Genomic DNA, 24563 nt, shown 5'->3' on the forward strand with positions numbered 1-24563 from the left:
CATTGTTGTTGCTTACCAAGTTGTGTAAAGTCGTTGTTCTAACTTCTAAGTATCTTAGTAATACAAATACACTAATCAGCAGTTCCCTTGATATACCTCAAGTTCGCTTAGCGACACCGAGATGAACTTGACTTGGAACATGCCTAAATCTCGACATAAGGGGATCGCCTATTTGCTTGAGAGTTAACTCATTGTTCAACACGAGCAGAACAATTTTGGAATTTCCAAAAGATACAGAGCATCAGGAAACAGAATGGATTGGGATTTTTTTGAGTTGTTGGGGCTTCCAATGGAAAAGATGCTTAACTATAGAGGACGACGGTGAAGAATTATAGGTTGTCCAAGATCGTTCAACTCAACATGTAAAATGTCATCATCCAAATTCCCCGAGTGTATCATGGAGGACCCCTCACCCCTTTATCTTCAAGTGCACAAAGTGCTCCGCAGAGATTACTTACAAGATTGTGCCCCGGGATGACCTGTTTTCCGGTTAATATGGGATGTCCTGCATGGCGGTTAATAAATTGGAATTGTAGCTGAATTCATATGTAATATGTAAAATTATAGAAAGAAAATTTCAGATTAATACAATAGAACCTCTGAGTAAAATAACCTCTCTAAATTCTATGCATTTCTATAGTTATATTTGTTGATGTGAAGGGCAAAACTGAAGCTCGGCACATGGGACAATCTTTTTTCCTTAGCAACCATTGTTTGATGCAACCTACATGATATTCATGTCCGCATCGTAGAGTCCCAATGGTCTCTTCCTGCTCAAATTCCGAGTGACATATGGCACAAATCTCTTCAGTTTCCGTTGAATTATTCACTTCGTCTTTAAGCACAACAACCTGATGAGTTCTTGTTTTAATCCATTCTATAGGATCATCCCTATTGACATTATAATTTGGCGGATTTCTCAAATTTTGATCGTCTGACCTCAAGTGCCTTTCCGCTGAATAACGATCACTCAAGTTAGTAATTTTAATTCCATCCATGATTACGATTGGACCAACTTATAATAAGTTTTGAGTGACAATTAATTATTTATAGAAATGCCTGGTGAGTCATATATTTCCTATTTCAATAATAAGTTGTATTCCTATTTATTTTGGAATTGGATTTATTTTTATTGAGCCGTTAGTTATTCCATTTATGGTATTATTTGTTAAATGGGCTTAAATCCTATTCCTAAAGAAATTAGGAGAACTAAATAAATTAAGAAACTTTACTTTCTTTCGAGGCTTCAGCGTTAAGTTTCCAAACTTTGTTTCCGCGTTAAGTTTTTTTAGAAAATATGGTAAGGCATCGAGTTAAGTTATTATAAAACTCTGTTTTCTGATAGTTCTGCTCTGTTCTTTTCAAAAATCGATAAAATCGTTCTATTCTGTTCCTTCAGTACTCAGAAATCCCAACATTGTTTCTGTTGAATTTTCTCGTGTTGAACAATGAGTAACTCTCATTCTTCACCAGATTATCATCAATATTCGCAATTTATGTTTGTGAATTCGCGTAGAATTGGAATTAGAAGTAGGCGAGATCGTTCTTCTAGAAGAAGACAACACGATCATCCCTTCGTTTTGGGATTACAAGTCATAATTACTCCTCACAGTAACTCTCACACTGGCGGAATCACAAATATTAACGTCAGCAGTCGTGATTTAGTGGAAAGGGCCTTAAGGCAGCAGCATGTACAAGACTATTTCAATGGTGGATCATCACCAAATTCTTCAGATGATTCTCAACCAGCAAGTGAACTGATTGATGATCAAGAGGAGGATGATATATTATTGGGGTATTTTAAAACAAGAATTCATTGTGTTGCTGACGGAATAAATAATCCCACAGAAACAAAAGAGATTTGTGCCATATGTCAAGCGGAATTTGAGCATGAAGAGTCCATTGGGACACTGACACGAATATCATACAGGCTGCATCAAACAATGGTTGCTGAGGAAAAACGATTGTCCCATGTCCGTCCTACTAATAATCTGTTTAGCTGGTACAGTTATCATTCTTTTTGAGTTTGAATTTGTGAACCATGCTAAGGATCCTGGCAAAGTGGTAGTACTAAATTCCCTCTCATTTTCTATTAGTGAGTTTTTATCAAACTTTTATTTATAAAGATTTAGTTCATGGATGTTATGTTTCTCTTTGTTAGAATGATAATGAGAACCTGATATTTTCATCTAGTTACACGTTTTCAGGTGTTTGTTGCGGTCAAGTGTCTATCTCTCCGTCCCTCTCTTTCTCTGTATATGTTAACAGAATCCTTGCTGGTGATCCACACAATATTCCTCATTAATTGTTGGTTTCTTTATGCACACTTATTTTTCTTTACTTCGGTTGGCAGAAGAGATGATATGCTTTACACTTACTCTATTTGGTACCATGTTAACTTGTTGGCCTAGTTTGTGTTACAAGTACATGTTTGCTTTACTCCACAACTCTAATCAGCGTTCGTACTAAGGTGATGACGAACTATTGGGTGCTATGTTATGAAGTTTGCTGTAACACCTAGTACTATTTTACTTCGGTTGGAATAGAAATCGATCAAAGACAATATATAACTTCTGTTTTGGGGCCAATTAAGGTATAAATAGAAATGTAGACACACCATGTAATAAAGAGCTTCTGTGAAACTGCAGTTACAGTTACAGTAAGTGCATTTTAATTAGAACCTTCATTCTNCTGTAAAACTCATCTCATTAAACTTAGTAAAGACAATTAGTTGTTCTGAAGTTGTGAATGTAACGCGCTATACATCTTTTGATATATATAAGAACAATTTGCTTCATGTCCTAAATATTGTTAAGAGACCGCCAATTACAACATTATCGAATTCAGCTTAAGTAGAAACTCTAACGTACATATATTAAACAAATAATCTGAACGATTGTAATCTGTCTTTTCCACAAAATAGTGTTGCAATGTGAATTGATGCTTGAATTTCTTTTATAATGTTCGTCAATTAGCTTATTTAAGGTTTCATTAATTTGGTCAATTGCCACAAAAGGGAATACCTAACTTTTGCCATATACGACATTGAAGGCAAGAATTGACTTCAATTTTGCTTTTATTAATTTGGTCGTTTATCTTTCAGAGAGCAGGGCATACTGCTCCAAATTTGGGCACCAGAAGAATGTCTTGCTAATCACAAGGACCATATGCATGTCCATAATCAGGGGCGGATCCAGGGTATCAGGTGGGGTTCCCGAGAACCTGGTAACTTGCTATAAAGTCATTTTTTTAAAATTTTATTAATCGGGGATGAAAATTCTAAGACTAGATACTTTTCGAGACATCACGCATCATTCCCTTAACAAGTATCCCAAATTTTCATATAGAAATTTCTCACAATTAATATGCAGAATGAGAACATTATAGTGTTTAAAGGCACCAAAGTTTGTTCCTTAGAAAGAACAATGATACCCTTACCAAACATCATCATCAACAACAAACGCAGTGTAATCTCACAAGTGAGGTCTAAGAAAGGTAGTGTGTACGCCAATCTTACCCCTACCTTGGGGGAGGTAGAGAGGCTCAACAACTAGAAAATAGAAACAGATAAACATCAAGTAAGAACTTATTCTTCAACAAACAAAACAAACTGACAGACTAATAATATTTGTCTAATAACAAATGCCTGGAAAGCAGTTTCAGGAACATGTAGGAATTTATTAATAAGGGACAAACTACAATAAAACCAAGCCAGCATTAACAAGTTCGAAATCGATCCACATTGTTGAAGGCTCAACCTTGGTAACTACTCGATTCCCAACAGCACTTTTATGTCCCTCTGCAACAAGAGCATGAACTCATAAGGTAAATCATCTTATATAGAAAAGTTGCATCGAGTATTAACACAAAAACGTTACCTCCATTGAGAGAGGAGATGTGGTAGGATAATAGCGATCAGAAACTTGGCCATTCTTATCAACGAGGAACTTAGCGAAATTCCACTGAATATTATCCCCAACTAATCCCCACTTTGCTGATTTCAAGAACTTATAAAAGGGAGATGTGTTTTCGCCATTCACTTCAATCTAGTTCAAGAAAGATACACACTTGTGAATACAAAGATACCATGAGCTCTAAGGGAAGAAGTAATCCAGACGCAATAGTATCCCTTAAGAATGCAACTTTGATGTTCGTAGTTAACAGAAGATGCCAACAAATTTATTGAGAATAAACTAATTGATGGAAAAACCGCAACTTCCAAAATATTCTACCAAAATATTAAACATCTAACTCACGTGTATATGCAGGGAGAGAAGATGTATATTTAAAAGAAGGAACACAATACCAAGTAAATCACCATTTTTTTTTAATAATGCAAGAAAATAAAAAATTAGTAGTTGAAACAATAGTAACATCTATGAGGATTCTTGTTGTTTCATTACCTTGTCAAAGATGGGGAACTCTGACTTGAAACGCGTACAAGCAAATTCTACAATCTCATCGTTGCTCCCTGGTTCTTGCGCACCAAATTGATTGCAAGGAAATGCCAATATTTCCAGACCTACATTTAAATACCCAAAGAAAGAGAGATGTGAATTGTGAAGGCAGTTTTAGTGATACTCAAACCATAATAATGTGATGATTTTGAAACTTTGGTTCAAACACTAGCCTTTTTCTTCTTCTTTATTGATAGAGGAATTTAATTTGTTATGAGACAATCATTAATGACAGCAATAATAATGAAAAGAAAGACCATACAATTTAATGTGGGGAACTCTCAAGGGGAAGGAAACTCACGGCCAGTCACCAACTCTTGTTATTTCACAGTGAAAGATGATACAAATACACCGAGTAACCAATGTTTATAATAGGCTGCGAAAAATCTCAATCCTAGACTATTTAGGATGTGCTCCAAACATTTTTTATAAGAAACCTACAGACTTTTAAAAATAGGCTGCGAAAAAACTGCTGCGAGAGCAAAATGGTTACTTGACACATACCTTGATCTTTGTACTTCTCATGTAAATGGTTGAGATCTTTGTAGTTTGAATCAGTCAAACCGCTGTGGACAGCAAAACAGATAACACTTGAATTTCTTTTCTTTTCATAATAAGTCAGATAACAGTTGAAGAATTCAATGAAGTGAAATATTATATGAATCACAGAACGTGTAAAAGAAAAAGCAATTTCTTAAGAGTTATGATTTTCATCTGGGACAAAGGTTGCTTCTTTCCCTGGAAATCATACAACTAATAAATATGATGGGTGGAAATAGATGATTTTACCATTTGGACGCAACATTCACGATAAGTAGGACCTTTCCTTTGTAGGTATTAAGATCAACATCATTTCCCTTTGCATCCTGAGAGCAAAGGAGACAGTATGCTCAGAAAAGGAACAAGATACAAGTAAATGAAGCATTTCATTGTGGTCACTTGTATCAAAAATGTCCGATCCTCCAAAAATAGTGCCTTTTTGGAGTATCTAACACGGATGCATATTTTCAGCATTGCTGCTTGAATCTCTATCATAACAATTAGCAGGTAAGCTATGCGATAGTCGAGGTGCACACAAATTGAACTGGAATACTCCTGGACTATTGGAAAAAAAGAAAAATGGTTCTACTCAAATATAAGGTATATCTCATACTTCCATCTAGGGGTGTCAAAAATGAACCCAAACATAGATAACCCGCCCAGAATTTTAAGGGTTGGGCTCAAGATAATTTGAATTGGGTTCAATTTCAACTCATTCAAACCTAACCCATTTTAAGAGAATTCTCAATTGAGCCCAATTCAATCTCCAATTTCAAGCCGTTTTAAAACTCTTTACTAAGATATGTTCCTAGATTAAAGGTATGAATTATTATCTATTTAACATCTTTTAGGATTTATTTATCCATTTGTTACTTTTTTTAAAAAAATCTTCTAATTGTGATTATAAAAGTTAAATATCACTATGCTAAAATTATTGAGATTAATTGGGTCAAATTGGGCGGGTCAAGACCCAACCCATTTTTTAGCCCATTTGAACTCAACCCATTTGAGCCCAAAGTAAACTTGGGTGGGTCAAGATCCAACCCGATTTTTATTTCAACCCATTTTAATATCTCAAATTTCAACCCAACCCGCCCATTTGACACTCCTACTTCCATCCACTCTTCCCCTCAAATTAAAACTCTTGATGATTAAACATTTACATATTGCAGCAAAATACCTTCCACATATGCCTATTCTAGCATCATATTGCTTAGCTCCCATTTGGCCTGAGATTTGAACAGGTCGGAAATCATAGTAACTCAGTTGATTGACTATTTGTACTTTCACCTTGTTGTTAAAGACTTGTAATCCCGTTCCCCTACCCTCAATATTTTCAACTTGTTGGTGAGGGTTGTCCCCCTATGTTGCTCACACTCTTCAAAAATATCAATAGGTACCTGTCGGATCCTCCAAAAAAGTGTAATTTTAAAGGATCCAAAGCATGTGCACAACATTTCTGGAGAGTCCGAGCAACTCAGTAATGTCCCCTGCCCTCAATTTGAAAGGAAAAATAAAGATTTGAACCAGTTTTTGGGTGAAATTTTTCTTCCACTCACCTGACTTCAAATTTTTTTTCGAGTAAAATCATGTCCAAATACAACTTCAGTTTCAAAAACTATTTTCCTAACACAACTTCAACAACTCTTCTTTTTTTTTTTCAAAGTATGACAAAATCTGCAGTCAAACTAGCTCAAAGAAAAAAAAAAATTATAAGGCAACTTCAAAAACTCTTTTTTCTTCGTATTTCACAAAATCTATAGTCAAACGCTAGCTCGCGAAGAAAAACCAAACTTAAGATTATGAGAGGAGCTAACCTTTAGAGTAAAGTCATAGACAGATTCTGGCTTCTTCTCCGGTTGGCCGGCCATCCTCGTCGTCGTCGGAATTTGGTATTCTTAAAGTTTGAAATAAAAAGCCAAACTACAAAATATCCAGCCACACATCCACCTATATATATTAAGGCTAGATTGGTAGGAGTGATAATGTATAATTAATTTTGAAAATAAGTTTGTCTCAAATTTAATTGGTATAAAATTGTGGAATAATTTATTTAGGAATTAATTATTGCAGAATTATTTTAATTTTTATATTAAAGGTAAAATAATAGTTCTTAGATAACTATTCTAAAAAATGGTTATTATTTCTAACTAAACTAGCACTGACGAGGTAAGGAAACCTTGATATGCAAGTGATGGTATAACCAATTATTTAACTTTGTTATACCAAAGTTGCATTACCCTTTTTGGTCTTCAACTCAACTAGAATATTCATGTGTTCCAATTCTGAGTTTGTATAAGGAGACACTTAAATTTGTATAAAATTATACTATAAATAAACACATGTGTTTTATATGATATAAAATACACGTAAATTGTCACGTAAGATGTGAATTGTCATATAAAATGTCATGTAGGACCCTTGAGTTTACTTGTTTAACTCTATACAAATTTAAGTGCATACTTGTGTACATTCAAAGTTGGAGAGCATAGATTTTAGATAGGACCAAATTAAAGAGCATACTTCATCTATTTAGGTATCAAACTCACAATATGATATTCTCTTCGTTTTTGATTTGTCTATCTTAATTTGATTGGATGAAGTTTAAGAAAATAAAGAGGATTTTAAATTTAATGATCTTAAATTATATATATATTGTATCAAAATGTTTAATTATGTAATCTTAAATATGTCATATGAAATATTATAATTCAAAAGTTATCGAATTAATGAAGATACAATATTTTTTAAACAACCTAAAAAATATATATAAGACAAATAATTACGACACAGGAAGTGATAGTTTTGTTTTATAATCTTAAATAAATATTTATATAGTAATAACAAATTAACAATAATAATAATCTATAAAACTAATAAGCACAATTGTGCATATTGCATAACCGAGACCGAGACCAGATTGTCCGACTAGCACACTTTTATTAGGAAATGAAGAGGTCAAAAATTTGTTGAATAAAAAGGTGTGCATTCGCTATCCTTTCGCTTAAGATGATTTCACCCATGCTAGTTGGGGCTTAGATTGGAGACCTCATGATATCATTGGAGCGGCAACTAAAATTAAACATATATATATATATATATCTAATATATAAAAGTATATTTTAAAATTTTGATCTTAAATATTTTATGTATAGAGTAATTTAAAAATGGCTAAATTAGAAAAGAAGCACTCGATTTTTAATTAATATTTTTTTTCAAAAAAGAAAAGTAGTTCGAAAGTATTTTTTAAAAGATACGGGATGTGTCCTTGGCTTTTGTGCAATATTATGCAGATAAAATATGAGTATAGAAAATTGCACTTATTGTAAAGGCCAAAATATATCGAATCTGTTTTTGGTGGTTGCGCAATCCTACACGGATAAAATGTGATCATACAAAATAGTCTATCTCAATTTATATGATGTATTTTCATTTAATATGAATTTTTTTTAAAGTAAAACTTGTATTTAAAATAAGACATAAGATATTTGTGGACTATAGATTATTTCATAAAGATTCCCTATTTTAAAGCTAAATCAATAAAATCATTACTAGATATAGAAAGACATGATACATGAATATATTTTATAACTTGACTTCAGCTGGTATTTATGTCTTTCAATTTTGGGTGTGCACAAGTAAATACTTCAACTTGTATAAAATGAAATAAGTACACATACGTCTTATGTGGCATAATACACGTAGGATTCTACGTAGGACACAAATTGTCATGTATGACACATATGTCTATTTGTTCAATTTTAGACAAGTTTAAATATATACTTGTGCACACCCAAATTTTGAGGGCATAGATGACAACTAAGGTCAAGTTAACGGGCACGTTTATGTATTATGTCATATAAAAATGTGTCATTATTTTCAAACTAACTAAAAAAGAAAGTGATCATATAAACTGAACATAGGAAATATTTTCTTTAATCTAACATAATTGAAAATTTGAATCCGATTCAAATTTCTAAATTCTTATCACAAATTCTCAAATAATTTATCGTAAAATTAGCTATATAAATTCCAAGTTTTTTTTATATAATTGTATATTTGAAAACTATATAAAAAATATTATAAAAATTACAACAATTAAAAACTTAAAATATTTAATATATATATATATAATTAATTCTCAAAATTTTAAATGTGTTATATAAATTGAAATAAAAGAAGTATAAAAGATCTTGTTACATTTTTGCATATGGTAAACATGTTGCCCTTATGATGGTGTGCTGAGACTTTACAGCTTTATTGTAAGATGTAATGTGCTCTTTTATGGTTGGACCCTCTTTTCTTTTATCAAAATTTAGCGTGTATTATTGCGGTGTGGTATTTATATACCATTTTGAATAAATGTAAAGGGTAATAGAACTCTCGCAAATTCATCTGTTTTTGTAAAAAAAAAAAAAAAGAAGATAAATTCATGGAGAAACATATGTATTATCTCCATAATATATATGAAGTTACTGCACAAATCAACAATACAATACCAATGGTTCACCAACTACATTTTTAATTTAATACATATAATATCATTACCAACAATCCTAACCCAAAATCATTGAGGGTTGAACTAAAGTGGTAAATATATTTTTTATTATTTTTAATAAAAAAATTAAATTTAAGTCATAGATATGTTTTCATTTTCAATAGGGAATGGTTTACCGTTTAAGAGGGATTTATGTATATAGATCTAAATTAATCGTGCCTCAAAACAGATATGGAATATCAAACGAAAAAAAAGAAGGAATAATACATTAACACACCTTTAAACTTGACTTCAGCTGGCATCTATGCCTCTAACTACGGTTGTACACAAGTATACACTTAAATTTGTAGAAAATTAAACAAATAGATGCGCGTCTAAACAGATTCAACTTGAGAAGTTGATTAACAATGTATCAATTTAAAACTTCTCTCATAGAATGAACAATTTATGTTGCACAACATTTCAAATGGCGATCATCTACACCATAACAGCCCTTCTTACATAATGTCTCTCACTCAGATAACGAAAACAAGTAAACGATTTCTAAAATAAAACCAAACCTGCAACTAACAAGTGAAAAATCGATCCACATCGTTGAAGACTCGATGCTTCGCAACTATATAATTTCAAGAAGCTTTTTCATATCCCTCTGCGGAAAAAATCATGAAGCCATAAGTACATGATGTGTTGCACACAAATTTACAGGAAATTTACGTAGAGTATTTCAGTTTTCAAGCAGTTGATTACCTCGATAGTCAGAGGAGATGTGGTTGGGTAATAACGATCAACAACCTGCCCGTTCTTATCAACCAAGAACTTAGCGAAATTCCACTGAATATCATCCCCAAATATTCCCCATTTGCCTGATTTCAAGAATTTATAAAGAGGAGATGCATTTTCGCCATTCACTTCAATCTAATTCAAGAAAAGATACTGAACTTAGCGAAATTCCACTGAATATCATCCCCAAATATTCCCCATTTGCCTGATTTCAAGAATTTATAAAGAGGAGATGCATTTTCGCCATTCACTTCAATCTAATTCAAGAAAAGATACTTTAGTTGTTAATAAAAATGAGACACCATTGAAATAGTACATCATGATTCCACAACCATGAATTCCACAACAGGTAATTATGGAATGTAATGGTATCCATTTTCAATACAGCATGAATGTTTATAGCTGACAGAGGGGATACGTAAATTGATGGATAAAGGAAATTTTCTATATTTCTCAACATATTCTACCGAAACATTGAACATTTTTAGAACACTGATGTACACAAGCAGGGAGAGAAGATACGTTTAAAAGACGAGACACACTACTAAGCAAATAACCAAGTTGTAGCTAATATAATGACATCTATCAGGACTATTGTTCTTTCATTACCTTATCAAAGATAGGAAAGTCTGACTTGAAACGTGTACAAACGAAGTCTAAAATCTGATCATTGGTCCCTGGCTCTTCCTCACCAAATTGATTGCACGGAAATGCCAATATTTCCAGGCCTGTGTTTGAATAAGAAAAGAACTTTCAAAATACGAATGGAAACAATTAAGAGAGAGCTGAAGGCAATTTTTCAAACCATAATGACTCAAATAGTCCGGAAGTTAAACTTTAACCGAAGATGTCAAATGGTCCATTCTTTGCAAACACTAACCCTTTCATCTTCTCTTTTCCGGAGGAATCAAACCAGGAATGGTCACTTAACTAAAGACACATACCTTGATCTTTGTACTTCTCATATAATTGGTTGAGTTCCGTGTAGTTTGAGTTAGTCATCCCGCTGTAGACAACCAAACAAATGATGGTTAAAAAGTTCAACTAGGACAAATATCACTTCAACCGCAGAATGTGTAAAATGTATAAGCAGACAACAAGGTTTTAAAGTCATGATTATATTCTGGACAGAGGTTGTTCCGTTCCCTGGACTTCAACTGGTATCAGAGATATTATAAAACAGATTCATGCATACAACTACAAATATGACGGCAGAAATTAAATGATTCTACCATTTGGAAGCAACATTCACGATAAGTAGTACTTTTCCTTTGTAGATACTAAGGTCTACATCATTTCCCGTCGCGTCCTGCGAGCAAAGGAGAGAGTATACTGAGAAAATTGAAGGAGAAAAGTACCAAGTTATTTCAAACTTTGAATGGCTCACTCCATTTCAATTTGTTTGTCTTACTTTCCTTTTTAGTCCATTTCAAGAAGTCTTCTTTAGTTCCCTAAACTTTGTGTCAAGTCAAAACCAGACAAACAAATTGAAATGAAGGGAGTATGAGTTATCTCGGTGTTTATAAGGCCAAGATCAGAGGGACTAGTTAAGCATGGGGAAGAGCTAGAGCCTGCTTATGTTACATGAACAGACGGTTAAGATAGTCAATCATATTTTCATAAAGATTGAGCCTTATAAAGGAATGTCTACTGGTTTCAACCAACAACAGCAGCAACATACCCAGTGTAATTCCACAACTGGGGTCTGGGGAGGATAAGATGTACCCCGATCATACCCCTATCTACGAGGGGTAGAGAGGTTATATCCGATATACCCTCGGCTCAAAAGAGAATTATCCGATGCAGGGTTGCAAGATCTAGAGATTTCAACCATAATGTTTAATTACCATATATAAAATTTTCACTCCAAAATGCTCGAGTTCAGTTCTTCCAAATTCAATGTGTCATTATCCCATCATGTAGAGTCCACCAAGAAGCATGGTTCTACTTAGACTAAAAAGTTAAAAGTGTGCCCTAATAATCAATAAAGTGAGTTAAATCTATAAAAGACCAACGTTTAAACTTCAGCAGAAACAAAAACGCTAGGTGATTTCCTCTTATGCTAGAGTTATCCAGTACATGTGTTGGTCAGTGATAGCAGCTACTTGGTAAAATAGTCCAGAAACGCGCAAGCTGGGCAAGACAACAAAGTTAAAAAAAAAAAAAAAAGGTTTCTACTCAATCACAAGGTGAATATCATACTTCCACTTATTCTTCCCCTTAAAACTCTAATGATAAAACCTACACACATGGAACCAAACAGATGAGAAATCACTTCTGCAGGTGCCTATTTTAGTGTAAATTCTGTAATATTTCCCCTTCCCAAAAAAAAGCAATTGAAGATCAACTGAACACCTAATAACCTCAGGGGCATAGCTATAGCCACCCCAGACTGTCCTTCGTCGGAAAACTACGTTGTATATATATGTTAAATTCTATATTTAAAGTATATATATTTAAAGTTAGACACCTTTGACAAAAGTTATGTCTTTGTCGTAGTGATAATGAGTGTCTATTTGATTGAAGGAGTTCCGTATTCAAACCCTTAATAGCACAATAATTTTTTTTTTAATTTTGACAGTCACACACCATTATTCTTGGATACTCTTAATAAAATTTCTGACTTCGTCAACCTCACTATCCATCGCTTAAACGACTTCAATTTAGGTAGAGTTTGAACATAGATTTTGGAAGTAAACTTGAAAACTTATCTTCAAATATTTTCTAAGTTCTCAAATACCAGCTCAGGCCAGCTTTTGGTTTTGGGACTTCCGCTCACAATTTTTTTAATTATTTTCAAAGCACAACTCAAATTCCAAAAATGACAACTTCAAAAAATTTAATTTTTCAAGTTTCAACTTCAAAATCTATTACGAAACAAAAGCTTATATTAGCCATACATGTAATAAACTTGAGTTAAAATTTACCTTTAGAGTAAAGTCATAGACAGATTGTGGCTTCTCCTCCGGTTGGCCGGCCATTCTCTTGCTCAAATTTGGCTCCGAAATTCACAAGTCTAAAACTAAAAATACCCGACCCGACCAGGTATTGACCCCGTTTTATTTTTATTATAAAGAAGAAAGTATAAGGTTGAACTAATTCCTATTTTAAATGAAAATGAATGTCGTATTTAGGATAATTTTCAAACACTACATGGTTCATGCTATGCTAGTAGTTGAGGATTATTATATAAAGTTTCCACTAATTTTTATAATTAGCATAAAATTGGATAATACTAGGGGTGGCAAATCAACCCCCTATCCAACCCTTTTAGGTTTGAGCTAACTATTGACCCACTCATTTGTTAGCTCAATTCATTTCAATTCAACACATTTTAACCCATTGAAAATTGAATTGATATGTAACCCAAATTGATTTTTGAAAAATCTTATCAAAATATTATTAAAAAACTTTTTTCTTAATTTTATATGTTATATATAGTTATAATAAAGAGAGAAAAAAATGTATTAGGTACTAAAAGCTTATAAAATAACAAATAAAGCTATTAAAACTTAGAAAAAATTGGGGGGGGAGGGGGTTGGGTTATGACCCGTTACCTAGTCCGTTTTGACCCAACCCATTTTGGCCCAAACGAATTTGGATTGGATTGGGACTTAACCCGTTTATTATCTTGACCCATTACCCGCTCAAATTTAACCCGACCCGTCAAATTGTCACTCCTAGATAATACATAAATTTGACCTAGGGGCTAACCCATCGGTGGCCCCCTAAACTTGGCACGATCTTTCACTTAGACACCTTAACTAGACTTTGTTCATTTTAGACACCTCATGTCACGCTCAACTGTGTTATTTTGACACTTTTTTCACTAGCACATGTTGACTTCAAGTGCGTGTTAACCAAGCGTGTCCATGTGGATTAGATGCCCAATTATATCATGCCAACTTATTAAAAGACTATCATATTAAAGAGGAAAAATAAGAATTAAAATACATGACAAAGTAACCAATGAATAAATGACATGTGGTCTTTTTATCCCAAAAAATTAAATTAAATATTTGACAAATTTAAAGAAAAATGCAACCCCCACAACATCCCCAGTCATCTTCTCCATCCATCTTCTCCATTGTATTACTCCATTTTTATTATTTTTGAGCTTTATTCTTTCTGTCATAACCCCACACCCACACAATCTACTCTACCATATTCCTTCATTTTCATTACCTTTTCCGTCACACCCATAACCACACAGCCATCTTCCCCGTTTTATTCCTCTTTTTCATGATTTTTTTCTACCATATTCCCCATTAATTGCACCCTCCCTTAGGGCTAAAAGGTGCAAATGTTTAACAACAATGGTTCATATTTTAAAGATTGCGTCTCTTTTTCTTTAATTTTGTGATATTTGCAGTTTAATTAGGGCTCAAGGTTAGTGAGATAACATTTACATAGTAAAAATTGAGATTTTTTTTGCTCCTATTTTAGGATTATTGTGAGTGAACTTTACATGATTTAGGGTGTTGTTGATATGAGTTCGATTTCTTGTTTCTTTTTGGGTCTATCTGAGTTTGTAGTGCGAAATTGAAATTGAAATTATTATAACAAAAAATTTAACCTCCATTGAAGTACTTTAAGCTTTGAGAAATAATGGGAGAGATAATGACTATAAAATGGGAAAGAAGAAGAGAAAAAATAAAATAAAATAGACTAAATAAGTCCCTCACGCGTCAATAGCAAGTGTATAACACTTACTTTGCCATGTCAACTGAAAGTGTCAAAATGACACAACGGAGCCTGACATGAGGTGTCTAAAATAAACAAANATGAACAAAGCCTAGTTAAGGTGTCTAAGTGAAAGATCGTGCCAAATTTAGGGAGCCACCGATGGGTTAGGCCTTTATTCATTGGTTACTTTGTCATGTATTTTAATTCTTATTTTTCCTCTTTAATATGATAGTCTTTTAATGAGTTGGCATGATATAATTGGGCATCTAATCCACATGGACACGCTTGGTTAACACGCACTTGAAGTCAACATGTGCTAGTGAAAAAAGTGTCAAAATAACACAACGGAGCCTGACATGAGGTGTCTAAAATGAACAAAGCCTAGTTAAGGTGTCTAAGTGAAAGATCGTGCCAAATTTAGGGGGCCACCGATGGGGTAGCCCGGTATCAAATACATGTATCTGTGTAATTTACATGTATTTGAAATACACTGACTCTCTTTCACTCATCTCTCTCCTATCTCGCTCGCATTTCTCCCTATGTAGAGAGTATCTGGTAGCAAATATACATGTAATTAAATGTATTTGACTTGAAATCTGATATGAAATTATTAATTAGTGAGAATATATATAATTATTTTAAACTATAAAGAAAATTAGTAATATGGTAGGAATATTTGTGTAGTTAGGTAGTTTTTCCTTGATTATTTTACCCTTATTTATATCTTACTAAAATATAATTTCTTTTCACTAAATATTCATTCTATTTATGTGTCATAATATATTGATGTGTTTATATTAATATTAAGGAATAATTACTACTAAGAGTATATAAAAATAATAAATAATTTTGTCTTAACTTTCTCGATATATTAAAGTGCATCTGAAGATGCATATTTGTTCGAAATAAAGAGGCTTGCCATTGTTGCTGGATATATAGTACAGTAGCTAATTTGGCATTTGAAAATCTAATAATTCTTGTTATATATATATAACATTCCAGCATAAGATAAGAACAATTTGAGTCCTTTTAATTTGCATGAATTTCTTGTGGAATGAATAATGATGGCAACATTATCATCAAGAAAGCACTACTGGACTGGTATAAAGTCTGTTTATCTAAGTCGTGAATATAACTATGTATAAGGTGGATATACTGTTGCACAGTACTGTCACCAAAGCAAGAATCGTAAATAGTACTTTCCTATGCGACACATTTTTTTTTATTCCATCCCAATAAGAATGTCATCTTTCCGTTATTGAAAATAATATAGTTTAACTTCANTTGACCTAGTTTGCAACTTGCACAACTATACTTTAGATGTTCATTGCCATTCTAAGAAATGTTTGGTAAGGTATAGAAAAATATTGTTGAATATAGGGGTCGTTTGGTAGAAAGATGCATAATGCAGAGATTACTAATGCATGGATTAGTAATGCAAGGATTACTAATACAGGATTTAGTAATGCAGGTATTACTTTTTATGAAGTGTTTGGTTCATTGTTTCCCATTTAATCTTATGTTTGGCTTAAAACTCTAGAAAAAGTTTCTTTCCTATATATCCTTGAGTTATTATGAGATTTTATATTTCATTTAACTTGTCAAGTTAAATACTAAAATATATATTTAAAAAATTATTATTAATTTTGAGTTGTGATATGCCACTATAGAGATCCTTGATAGCATGATATATTTTTAATTTTTTGTTGGTCAAAATATACCTTGAACTTATCGTAGATTTAAGGCTATTAAAATTGTTCAAATACACGAAGCTTATTTTTTTAAAAAATAAAAATTCAAGTGGTCAATCGACGAACTACATTTAAAAAAAAAAACCCAAAAAAACCAATCCAATATAACAAATCAAACATGGAGAAAAAAAAAATTAATTTGTGAAATCATCAAATTACATGGAATGAATTTGGAGAATTTAAAAGATTATTTATAAATATTCTCATGTAAATGGAAAAGAGCATTAACTTACAAAAAAAGATTAGGAAAATAGATTTGGGGATAGTTTAGTCATTTAGGAGTCTTATTCAAGGATTATTAAACCTTGGATTAGTTATCCCTCCCTTTTCTAGGGATAAAATAAGACCTTGTATGAGGTATAACTAATCCATGAGTTAAGTTAAATAAAGTAACCAAACAATGTTTTTATTGGACTAAATTTTAATCAATGGACTATTTTGATTAATACCTCCTACCAAACGGGTCCACAGTGTATTAATAATGTTATACATTATTAATACCATCATTTTCATGTATGTATTAGCTATAAGTAGTTTAATATCAAATATAGTGATATCACTGATATGCATTAGTTATACATAAATTAAAAAAATATATTAAGTAATGTACTTATAATACATAAAATTATTATATGTATATTTTTTCTGATTCACTCCACCAAACTACTTATATACAACTCTGAATCCACTACTACTTAATTAGATGGAGAATGTATGTCAAATAATCATTATAAAATGCTAAAAATGTACATATAAATATTTATCATATAGTAGTACTTAATATAGCTTGGTGTAAGCAATGTACACCTTGTGTTGCCGGCTCGGACGCACCAATTATAATAAAGCAAATTAGAACTTTAATAGTTTTTACTTTCTGTTTATATTGATTGGACAAATTTAGCATCCACAATAATCAATCAATACACCAAATTTATATTGATTGATTGATTTAGAAAAATATAATTGAGGTAGACAACTTCCTTTATTCGAGACTTACAATGTCCATTCATTTCCTTGCCTTTTAATTTCACTTTTTGGTATCGATTTTTTTGGAGATTAATTAAGCACCAAAAGTAAATTTGGACGATTCTATGCTTTTGCATTATTTCATTTATTTTATATGCATAATTGTTATCAAGCTTAACTTTAACTTTTGTTACAGTAGTTATAGAGGTGACAATTGAGTGAGTTGAGCTGAATTTAGACGGGTGAAAATAAATTGAGTTAATAAATGAAAAGGTTAAGTCGAAAATTTACTTGGATTGAAATGAGTGCTGAGTAAAACTCAATTCGCTTAATTCTTACCAAGTTTTAATTGTTTTGTTTCTTTTTATAATTTTTAGTACTATATGAGGCCACTTCCTCAAATTGATCAGAGCTTCTGATAGTGAAGGAAGAGACTCGTATCCCGAAATCGTGTTAGAAGAAAGAAAGGACACACATCAGCTAAGTCCATACAAGATCTAGTAAATCGCGGTGGATTTATAGTTGGTGTGTGTAACAATATGTCCATATGGAAAGTTTCTATTAGACAAATACTATATGGTTCAAGTAGAGCAATTTCATTTGTTGTTTATAAATAGCTGAGTTATTCACTTATATACAGGGATGACATAATACATAAATGTATCCTTTTAACTTGACATCTATGTAGTCTAACTTTGGTGATTCATGTGTTCTTAATCACATAACAAATTTGAGTGTATCGCTTTTCAAGTAACAAGTACCTAATAAAATTAGTGTATTTCTTTATTATGACTATTTATAACATATCAAATGGTAAAAAGGGTCGCTCAGATAGTTATAAGCACCCTCCACCTCAAACCTTAAGATCGTTGGAGTCTTGATAGACAAAATAATAAGAACTGCTTTTATTCAGAAGATTAGTACAGTACAACTCAACATTCTCAGAATTGTCTTAAGAAATAAGAATACAAAGCATACCACACATCACACTAAGAAATATGCATCCAATATAAAGCACACAAAATGTCACAATGCAGGCCTTGAGTACACATTGTAACAGGTTTCAATTGCGGATACGTCTAGCTGCTTGCTCCAGCAGATCGCTGCTTCTGAAAAATCTCGCTAACTTTGAAGAGGGTTGCATGTATTTCATCGAAATAAGGTGCTGTGGCACTCTTCACATCATCAATCCACTTCAACACGTTCTTGTGCGGGCCTAATAGACCCTCACGATCCTTCTCATCAAGAAACTGCATTCAACAAGAAGAAATCGGACTTTAATGGACATGATACTCAGGAACATGTCCTGGTCAGTATAGTAACGAGTAACATATATGCAAGTGTATTTCTAATCATTATGCAAACTAAAAAAAAAGAAACGTTTTATTATACCTCAAGTTGCATAATCTCACAAACTAAGCTAAGATCTGCAAGGGAAGGTTGGGAATTTCCAAGCAAAAAGCTTCCGTCTTTCTGCAGCCAATAGGTATCAATCGTTGCAAGAGATGCAGAAAGGAGTTTTTTACCTTCTGCAGCAGCTTGTGGATTCAAAGGCAATCCAAATGCAGGTGCCAGTATAGTGTTAAAGACATATCCCGCTGAAAACAGAAGCAGGATCCTTGAGAAAGCTAATTTCAGGGGAAACAACAAAAGAAGTACATACATTGCAGTAGAACCGATGACGCCACAGGCAAACTAGCTGAAACCCACCAAGATAATTAAGAAAGTATAAAACAATAAATAGTGAGTGGCGCCTTCACCATGCTAACTGTTAAATGGACTTTTCACCCCTCGAAAATTAGCTCAAAGGGAAGAGGATTGCCCAAGTCATATTAGGAGTCCAGGCATCTCATCCCAGTCCGATGTTGGATCATTCTCATCACCCACCCTCACGCCCAAACACTGTCTGAAATGGAATATGAACAATCATAAACCAAGGTATATAATCACCCCCCTCCCCCCACACAGGGGCTCACATCGAGCAATAGGCCTGACTCACACCCCAAAATCTAGCTTAAAGTGAGAAGGATTGCTCAAGTCATATAAGGAGTTTAGGGATCTTGACCCAATCCGATGTGTGATCATTCTCATCATGCAAACAAACTTCTTATCTATTTTAAAGATAACAATTACCCTTCTAATTCTGATTAAGTTCCTCTATAACAAATTCAAAAGCTCATGGCAAATTAACTAACTAGCAATGATCAAATTTGAGCAAGGAGTATCTTCAACACAAACAAAAAGTACCTGAACCACGACGTAAGTTAGAGTGGTGCCAATCCAAGACACATTCTACATTTGCTCTTTTCTGCAGGTCTTTTGGATACCTTCATCATAAAACAAAAAATCGTGAGGATATTGTAGATCACAAATTATTTATCTATAGCCCGGTGTTTACATTAAAAGAATTTCCTGCTTAACTAAAATCGAAAATTAAGAAGCGGACAGAACTAAACTTACCAATGATCAGCAGTTTCCGGAAATGCTGAAGCTAGATATCTAAGAATAGCATGACTGCAAAACACAGAAAATTTACTAGTCAGCTATTAAATACTATAAACAAGCCATAATTTACATCACCGGAATAATTGTTACACAAATCTTCAATCAAAAAGGATCACTTAAAGAAACTTCTGGTGCACGTATAAATCATTTTAACATCAACCAAAAGCTAGATCCAACAATGGACGAACAAGAATTCGTCAATATTGATACGTGTATCTTTGATACTAGACACACAAAACCTCCACAACCACGTTTTACACTCTTCAATTATACACATATGCTAAAGCTCATATCATATCAGTAGAGGCGAAACCAGAATTTGATATTGTCAGTGGATTCTAAATTAATAATCTATACCTATTAAACGAATTTCTTCAAACAAAAACAGAGTTCGAAAAAAATCTCTAGCTCCGTCCCTGCATATCAGTAATTTATATAAGAAATTGAAATTACCTTTCGAAAAGCTTAAAAGTATCATGAACTATGGCTGGTACTTGCTTCATGATATTAACTTCTGCAAACGAAACAAAAACACTATTTTAAAAAAAAGTAATCTAATAGTTGAGTCTGATCTAGATTTTGAAAATTTATCTCCAAATATTCGTTTGGCCGTGAAATTTCAAATTCCCAAAAATAGCTCAGAACCAACTTTGGGACTTACACCGACAAAACTTCAAATTCTAATATTTCGAGTTTCAACTTCAAAATGTATGATTGAACGAACGAACCTTGATATTCAGGAGTGCGATGTTGACCTTTAGAAAGATCGATATTAACCTCTTCAAATTCAATTCCATTTAATCTTACAAAAAAATAAAACCAATAATCAGATTTGGATCATTCGGAGAATAGTAAGTAATGAAAAATGGCGAGAAAATAAGACGAGAAAGATTACTTGCAGAAAATGAGAATAGCACGAGAAGGTTGAGAAAGACGATCTACATAAACTTTGAGAGACATAATGGATGAATTGATGAGATTTCAGATTTTGATTCAATTTTTAGTGAATTTGTGTGAGCAATGAATGGAGAGACGACCTCTATTTAAAGTCTTTTTTTTTTGGTTTTGGTATTCAATTCCGACTGTTTGGGGGAAGAAAAATTGTCAATGCATCTGACAGGTGGTAGCTAAAATGGGACCCAATTTAGTGAAGAATATTACTTCGTTCTGTTTACTTTTAATTGTCATGTTGCGTTTTTCAAAAAATAATTTGATATTTTAAACAAAAAAAACTATACGAAAAGTATTATAAATTGTATTTTTTTGCATATCAATATGATGAAAAAATACATCATAAAATATTAGTCAAAGTTCTTATCATTTGACTCTAACAAAGGAAACCATGACAATTAAAAGTGGATGAAGGGAATAACTCTCAAATTTCCATTCTAGTTTAAATTGTGTGAGATGTACGCGCTCTATATGATAGATTTCGTGAAATTGTCAGGTAGGATGTGTTTATTTGTTTAATTTTATGATAGTTTAGAAATCTTTTATGCATGTTGAAAAATTGAAAGATATAATATCAATTGAGATCAAATTAGATGCGTATTATATCTAAAACAAAATGCATATTACTTAATCATAATTAAGTAACAATAAATATTTACATGCAGACCATAATGTAAGTTTCCTTGTTTTAAATAAGATTGGGTTGCTCGAATGGTAAGCACTAAGGGATGTCAATGAGACGAAGTGGATGCGGGTGGGTGTTGCCTCATGTGGGATGGGACAGGTCTGGCTTTATGGGAGCAGGGCGGGGCTGGTTGAACTTGTTTTAAGGGATATAGTGCAGGTGCGGGGGAGGGGTGTAAATTTCACAAATTAAAATATGAGATTTTTTGTTAAACAAAAATTTGTGTTTGTTAACTGAAATGACATAGATGAACCAAATTTTTAACAGATGGTATAGATGAGTCATTTCTCAAAGTTCAATAGCATATTTGAGCCTTTTTTTTTTTTTACAAAAATAATTTAATTAATAATGTGCCCAAATCATAATTAATCACGTGTAAAAAATGGTTTTACAAAATTAAAATTATTTTTTGTTAATAAATAATGACATGAATGAGTCTTTTCTCAAACAAAACTGTCATCAATAAATCAACTTTTAACAGAAGACATAAATAAACTTTTTCTCAAAACTTGATGACATATTTAAGTATTCCCCAGAATAAAAAGATGTCTTCTTGTTTTTGGGTGATGTGTGTGAACACATGTTTTGTTTATTTACTAAAAATAAATTACTCCTACGTAAGGGATGATGTGAAGTGTGAACCTACATTAAGGTTTTAATATAGTAGTAGTAGTAGTACTATTTGAATTATGAAGAGTGGGCATATGGGCCTACCCTCTGTTATCCGATGCCAAAATACCCAATAGGATTTCACGTTTTTCTATGTCAAGATTCAAGATAATGCATTAATTTTTTAAAATGTCAATATTTTCACGTTTCAAAAAATGGATTTATTTTGAAAATTGGATAAAAAGTTTTTTGTTTAGATAGTAAATATTTCTACTTTTAATTTTAATATCGTGTGTTTGAATCATCAAAGAAGTTAAAAAAAAGGTAGAAGTTCAAAATAATGCGTTGTTTTCTTTATTGGTGTCGCATATTCGTATTTAAATCTGACTTATAGTTTATTTGATAATTTTTTTAAAATTCACTTATTTTTCAAAAGTGAATAAAAGAGGATTGCTTAAATGATAAATATCCTCTATCTTCAATTCTAATGTTGTGAGACTAAATGATGAAAGAAGCACAAAGAGTGGGAGCTTAGAAGTAGGGATAAAAAGAAATTGAAAATGTTTTTCAAAAAAGTATTTTTTGTTAAGAAGTCATTCGTATTTGACTAATCAAATTAAAAAATATGTGTTTGGCTAATTAAATTAAAAAACACTTCTTTGCCGCTATTAATGTTGGTCAGACGGTTAAAAAGTGTTTTTTAAAAGTACAAGTGTTTTTGGGAAAATTATTTTTTCTAGCTTTTAAAACACAGTTATTGTTACTCTTCAAAATAGTTACTTTCTCTTAAAAGCTTGATAAAATATTTTATTTCTTAAAAGGGAAAATTGTACGAAATAATAAATTATTAAATTCAAATTAATGTTATAGCCATAGTTTATTTTATTTGTAATTCGCAGTAAATATTTCATTTTTTTGCCATCTAATTTGGTATACAATTAGCTATTTTATACATTTCGGTATAAAATGTGTTTGTGTTTGTATAAAGCGAGAGAAAAGTGTACATACAAATGCAAATACATATATTTTCGTCCTATACATTTGTAATTATACAAATACAGATCTTATTATACAAATTACAATGTATAAATAAATTCAAAACTGAACAATTTGTATAAAATTGGATGCATCTAGCGAATTATACAAATCAATAAAATTTGTTATGGAGCACAAATTATGCAAACTATAGCTATAACATACAAATATGATTTTTATGTTTGCTATATGTAAAAGTTGCTCTTTTTAAAATAATACTTTTGACCCATTTTTTGAAATCAAGGCTTCCAACAAAAAAAAAATATTCAAAGTTTAAATTCAAATTTTTAAAATTAAAGATAAAATGATCTCAGCCAATATTGGTACTATCGTTTGTGATAATATAAGATTCCAACGAAGAAAGGTTGTGCAAAATTATTAAAGTGTGTTTCCATTTGTTCATTGGGCAAATATAATATGGATACTATGCAATGCACCTATGTATTCAATGACGTTGAGGCAGAGGTATCCTAAATGATAGTACTATTAATCAAATAACGTGGAAACAATTAAAAGTAACAATCAACGTTAACGTAAGATTGTGGTGCAGTGATGAGATTGTTTTATCCTTAATTAGTGATCTCAGATTCAACTCTTGGGTATGAAGAAAATTATGTTGGGAGCGCCACCCTCAAATGGACTCTATAGTGTACGATTTAAATTTAATCAGAGCTCTAATACAAGCCCCGAATACTGAGTGGGAAACAAAAAAAAAAGTACCAAGATATTTCTTTCGTTTTATTTTGAGAAAATGGTCAAATACCTTCCCAATCTATGTTTGGATTTTTAACTACACACTTATACTTCATGAGGATCCTATTACCCCCCTAAACTATTTTAAAACAGATTAAGAGCCCGTTTGGATTGACTTAAAAAAAGTAACTTTTAAAAAGTAACTTTTTAAAGTGCTGGAACTTATTTTTAAAATAAGTAGTTATGTGTTTGGATAAAAGTGCTGCAGTTGAAAAAAAAGTTGTTGATGTGTTTGGCAAATAAGTGCTGGTAAACACTTTTTTTTATCAAAATGTCTGAAATACCCTTTAAGCTGTTAACATGATAAAAAGTTGATTAATTTAAGGTTTTTATACTTAAAAAAAAAA

General features: G+C 32.2%; 2 protein-coding genes across 4 annotated transcripts; both read right to left on the reverse strand.

The window, feature by feature from the left end:
• Positions 1 to 3576: 3576 nt before the first annotated feature.
• Positions 3577 to 13329, reverse strand: LOC125850615 (probable glutathione peroxidase 8). Of its 3 annotated transcripts, none has more exons than XM_049530480.1 (6): positions 13203 to 13271; positions 5247 to 5323; positions 4962 to 5023; positions 4404 to 4522; positions 3879 to 4046; positions 3577 to 3799 (listed from the first exon to the last, which is right to left on the reverse strand). In XM_049530480.1, the coding sequence occupies exons 1-6, from the start codon at positions 13254 to 13256 to the stop codon at positions 3767 to 3769; spliced, it is 513 nt and encodes a 170-aa protein (XP_049386437.1). In that variant the 5' UTR covers positions 13257 to 13271; the 3' UTR covers positions 3577 to 3766. The 3 variants fall into 3 exon arrangements, with proteins under 3 accessions (XP_049386437.1, XP_049386436.1, XP_049386438.1); XM_049530479.1 differs by lacking the exon at positions 13203 to 13271 and adding an exon at positions 6815 to 6965; XM_049530481.1 differs by lacking the exons at positions 3577 to 3799; positions 3879 to 4046; positions 4404 to 4522; positions 4962 to 5023; positions 5247 to 5323 and adding exons at positions 9879 to 10144; positions 10243 to 10410; positions 10885 to 11003; positions 11220 to 11281; positions 11508 to 11584 and having other exon boundaries at positions 13203 to 13329.
• A 5232-nt stretch (positions 13330 to 18561) lies between these two features.
• On the reverse strand, positions 18562 to 21293 carry LOC125850617 (glutathione S-transferase T1-like). The gene is made up of 7 exons (XM_049530483.1): positions 21079 to 21293; positions 20912 to 20985; positions 20637 to 20697; positions 20139 to 20192; positions 19926 to 20005; positions 19071 to 19276; positions 18562 to 18928 (listed from the first exon to the last, which is right to left on the reverse strand). Exons 1-7 carry the CDS (start codon positions 21141 to 21143, stop codon positions 18758 to 18760), a joined length of 711 nt encoding a protein of 236 aa, XP_049386440.1. The 5' UTR covers positions 21144 to 21293; the 3' UTR covers positions 18562 to 18757.
• Between the last annotated feature and the right edge of the window lie 3270 nt (positions 21294 to 24563).

The sequence above is a fragment of the Solanum stenotomum genome, unplaced genomic scaffold (genome assembly GCF_019186545.1).
Source record: "Solanum stenotomum isolate F172 unplaced genomic scaffold, ASM1918654v1 scaffold18203, whole genome shotgun sequence".
Classification (NCBI taxonomy): Eukaryota; Viridiplantae; Streptophyta; class Magnoliopsida; order Solanales; family Solanaceae; genus Solanum; species Solanum stenotomum.

Coding starts and splice junctions, on each gene's coding strand:
- LOC125850615 (XM_049530480.1), bottom strand. CDS start 13,256: ATGGCCGGCCAACCGGAGGAGAAGCCACAATCTGTCTATGACTTTACT. Junction 5,324..13,202: donor TCTATGACTTTACTCTAAAG/GTAAATTTTAAC, acceptor CTTTGCTCTCAG/GATGCAAAGGGAAATGATGT. Junction 4,047..4,403: donor AGTTCCCCATCTTTGACAAG/GTAATGAAACAA, acceptor TTCTTGAACTAG/ATTGAAGTGAATGGCGAAAA.
- LOC125850617 (XM_049530483.1), bottom strand. CDS start 21,143: ATGTCTCTCAAAGTTTATGTAGATCGTCTTTCTCAACCTTCTCGTGCT. Junction 20,986..21,078: donor GCTATTCTCATTTTCTGCAA/GTAATCTTTCTC, acceptor TTTTTTTGTAAG/ATTAAATGGAATTGAATTTG. Junction 20,698..20,911: donor TCGCACTCCTGAATATCAAG/GTTCGTTCGTTC, acceptor TTTCGTTTGCAG/AAGTTAATATCATGAAGCAA.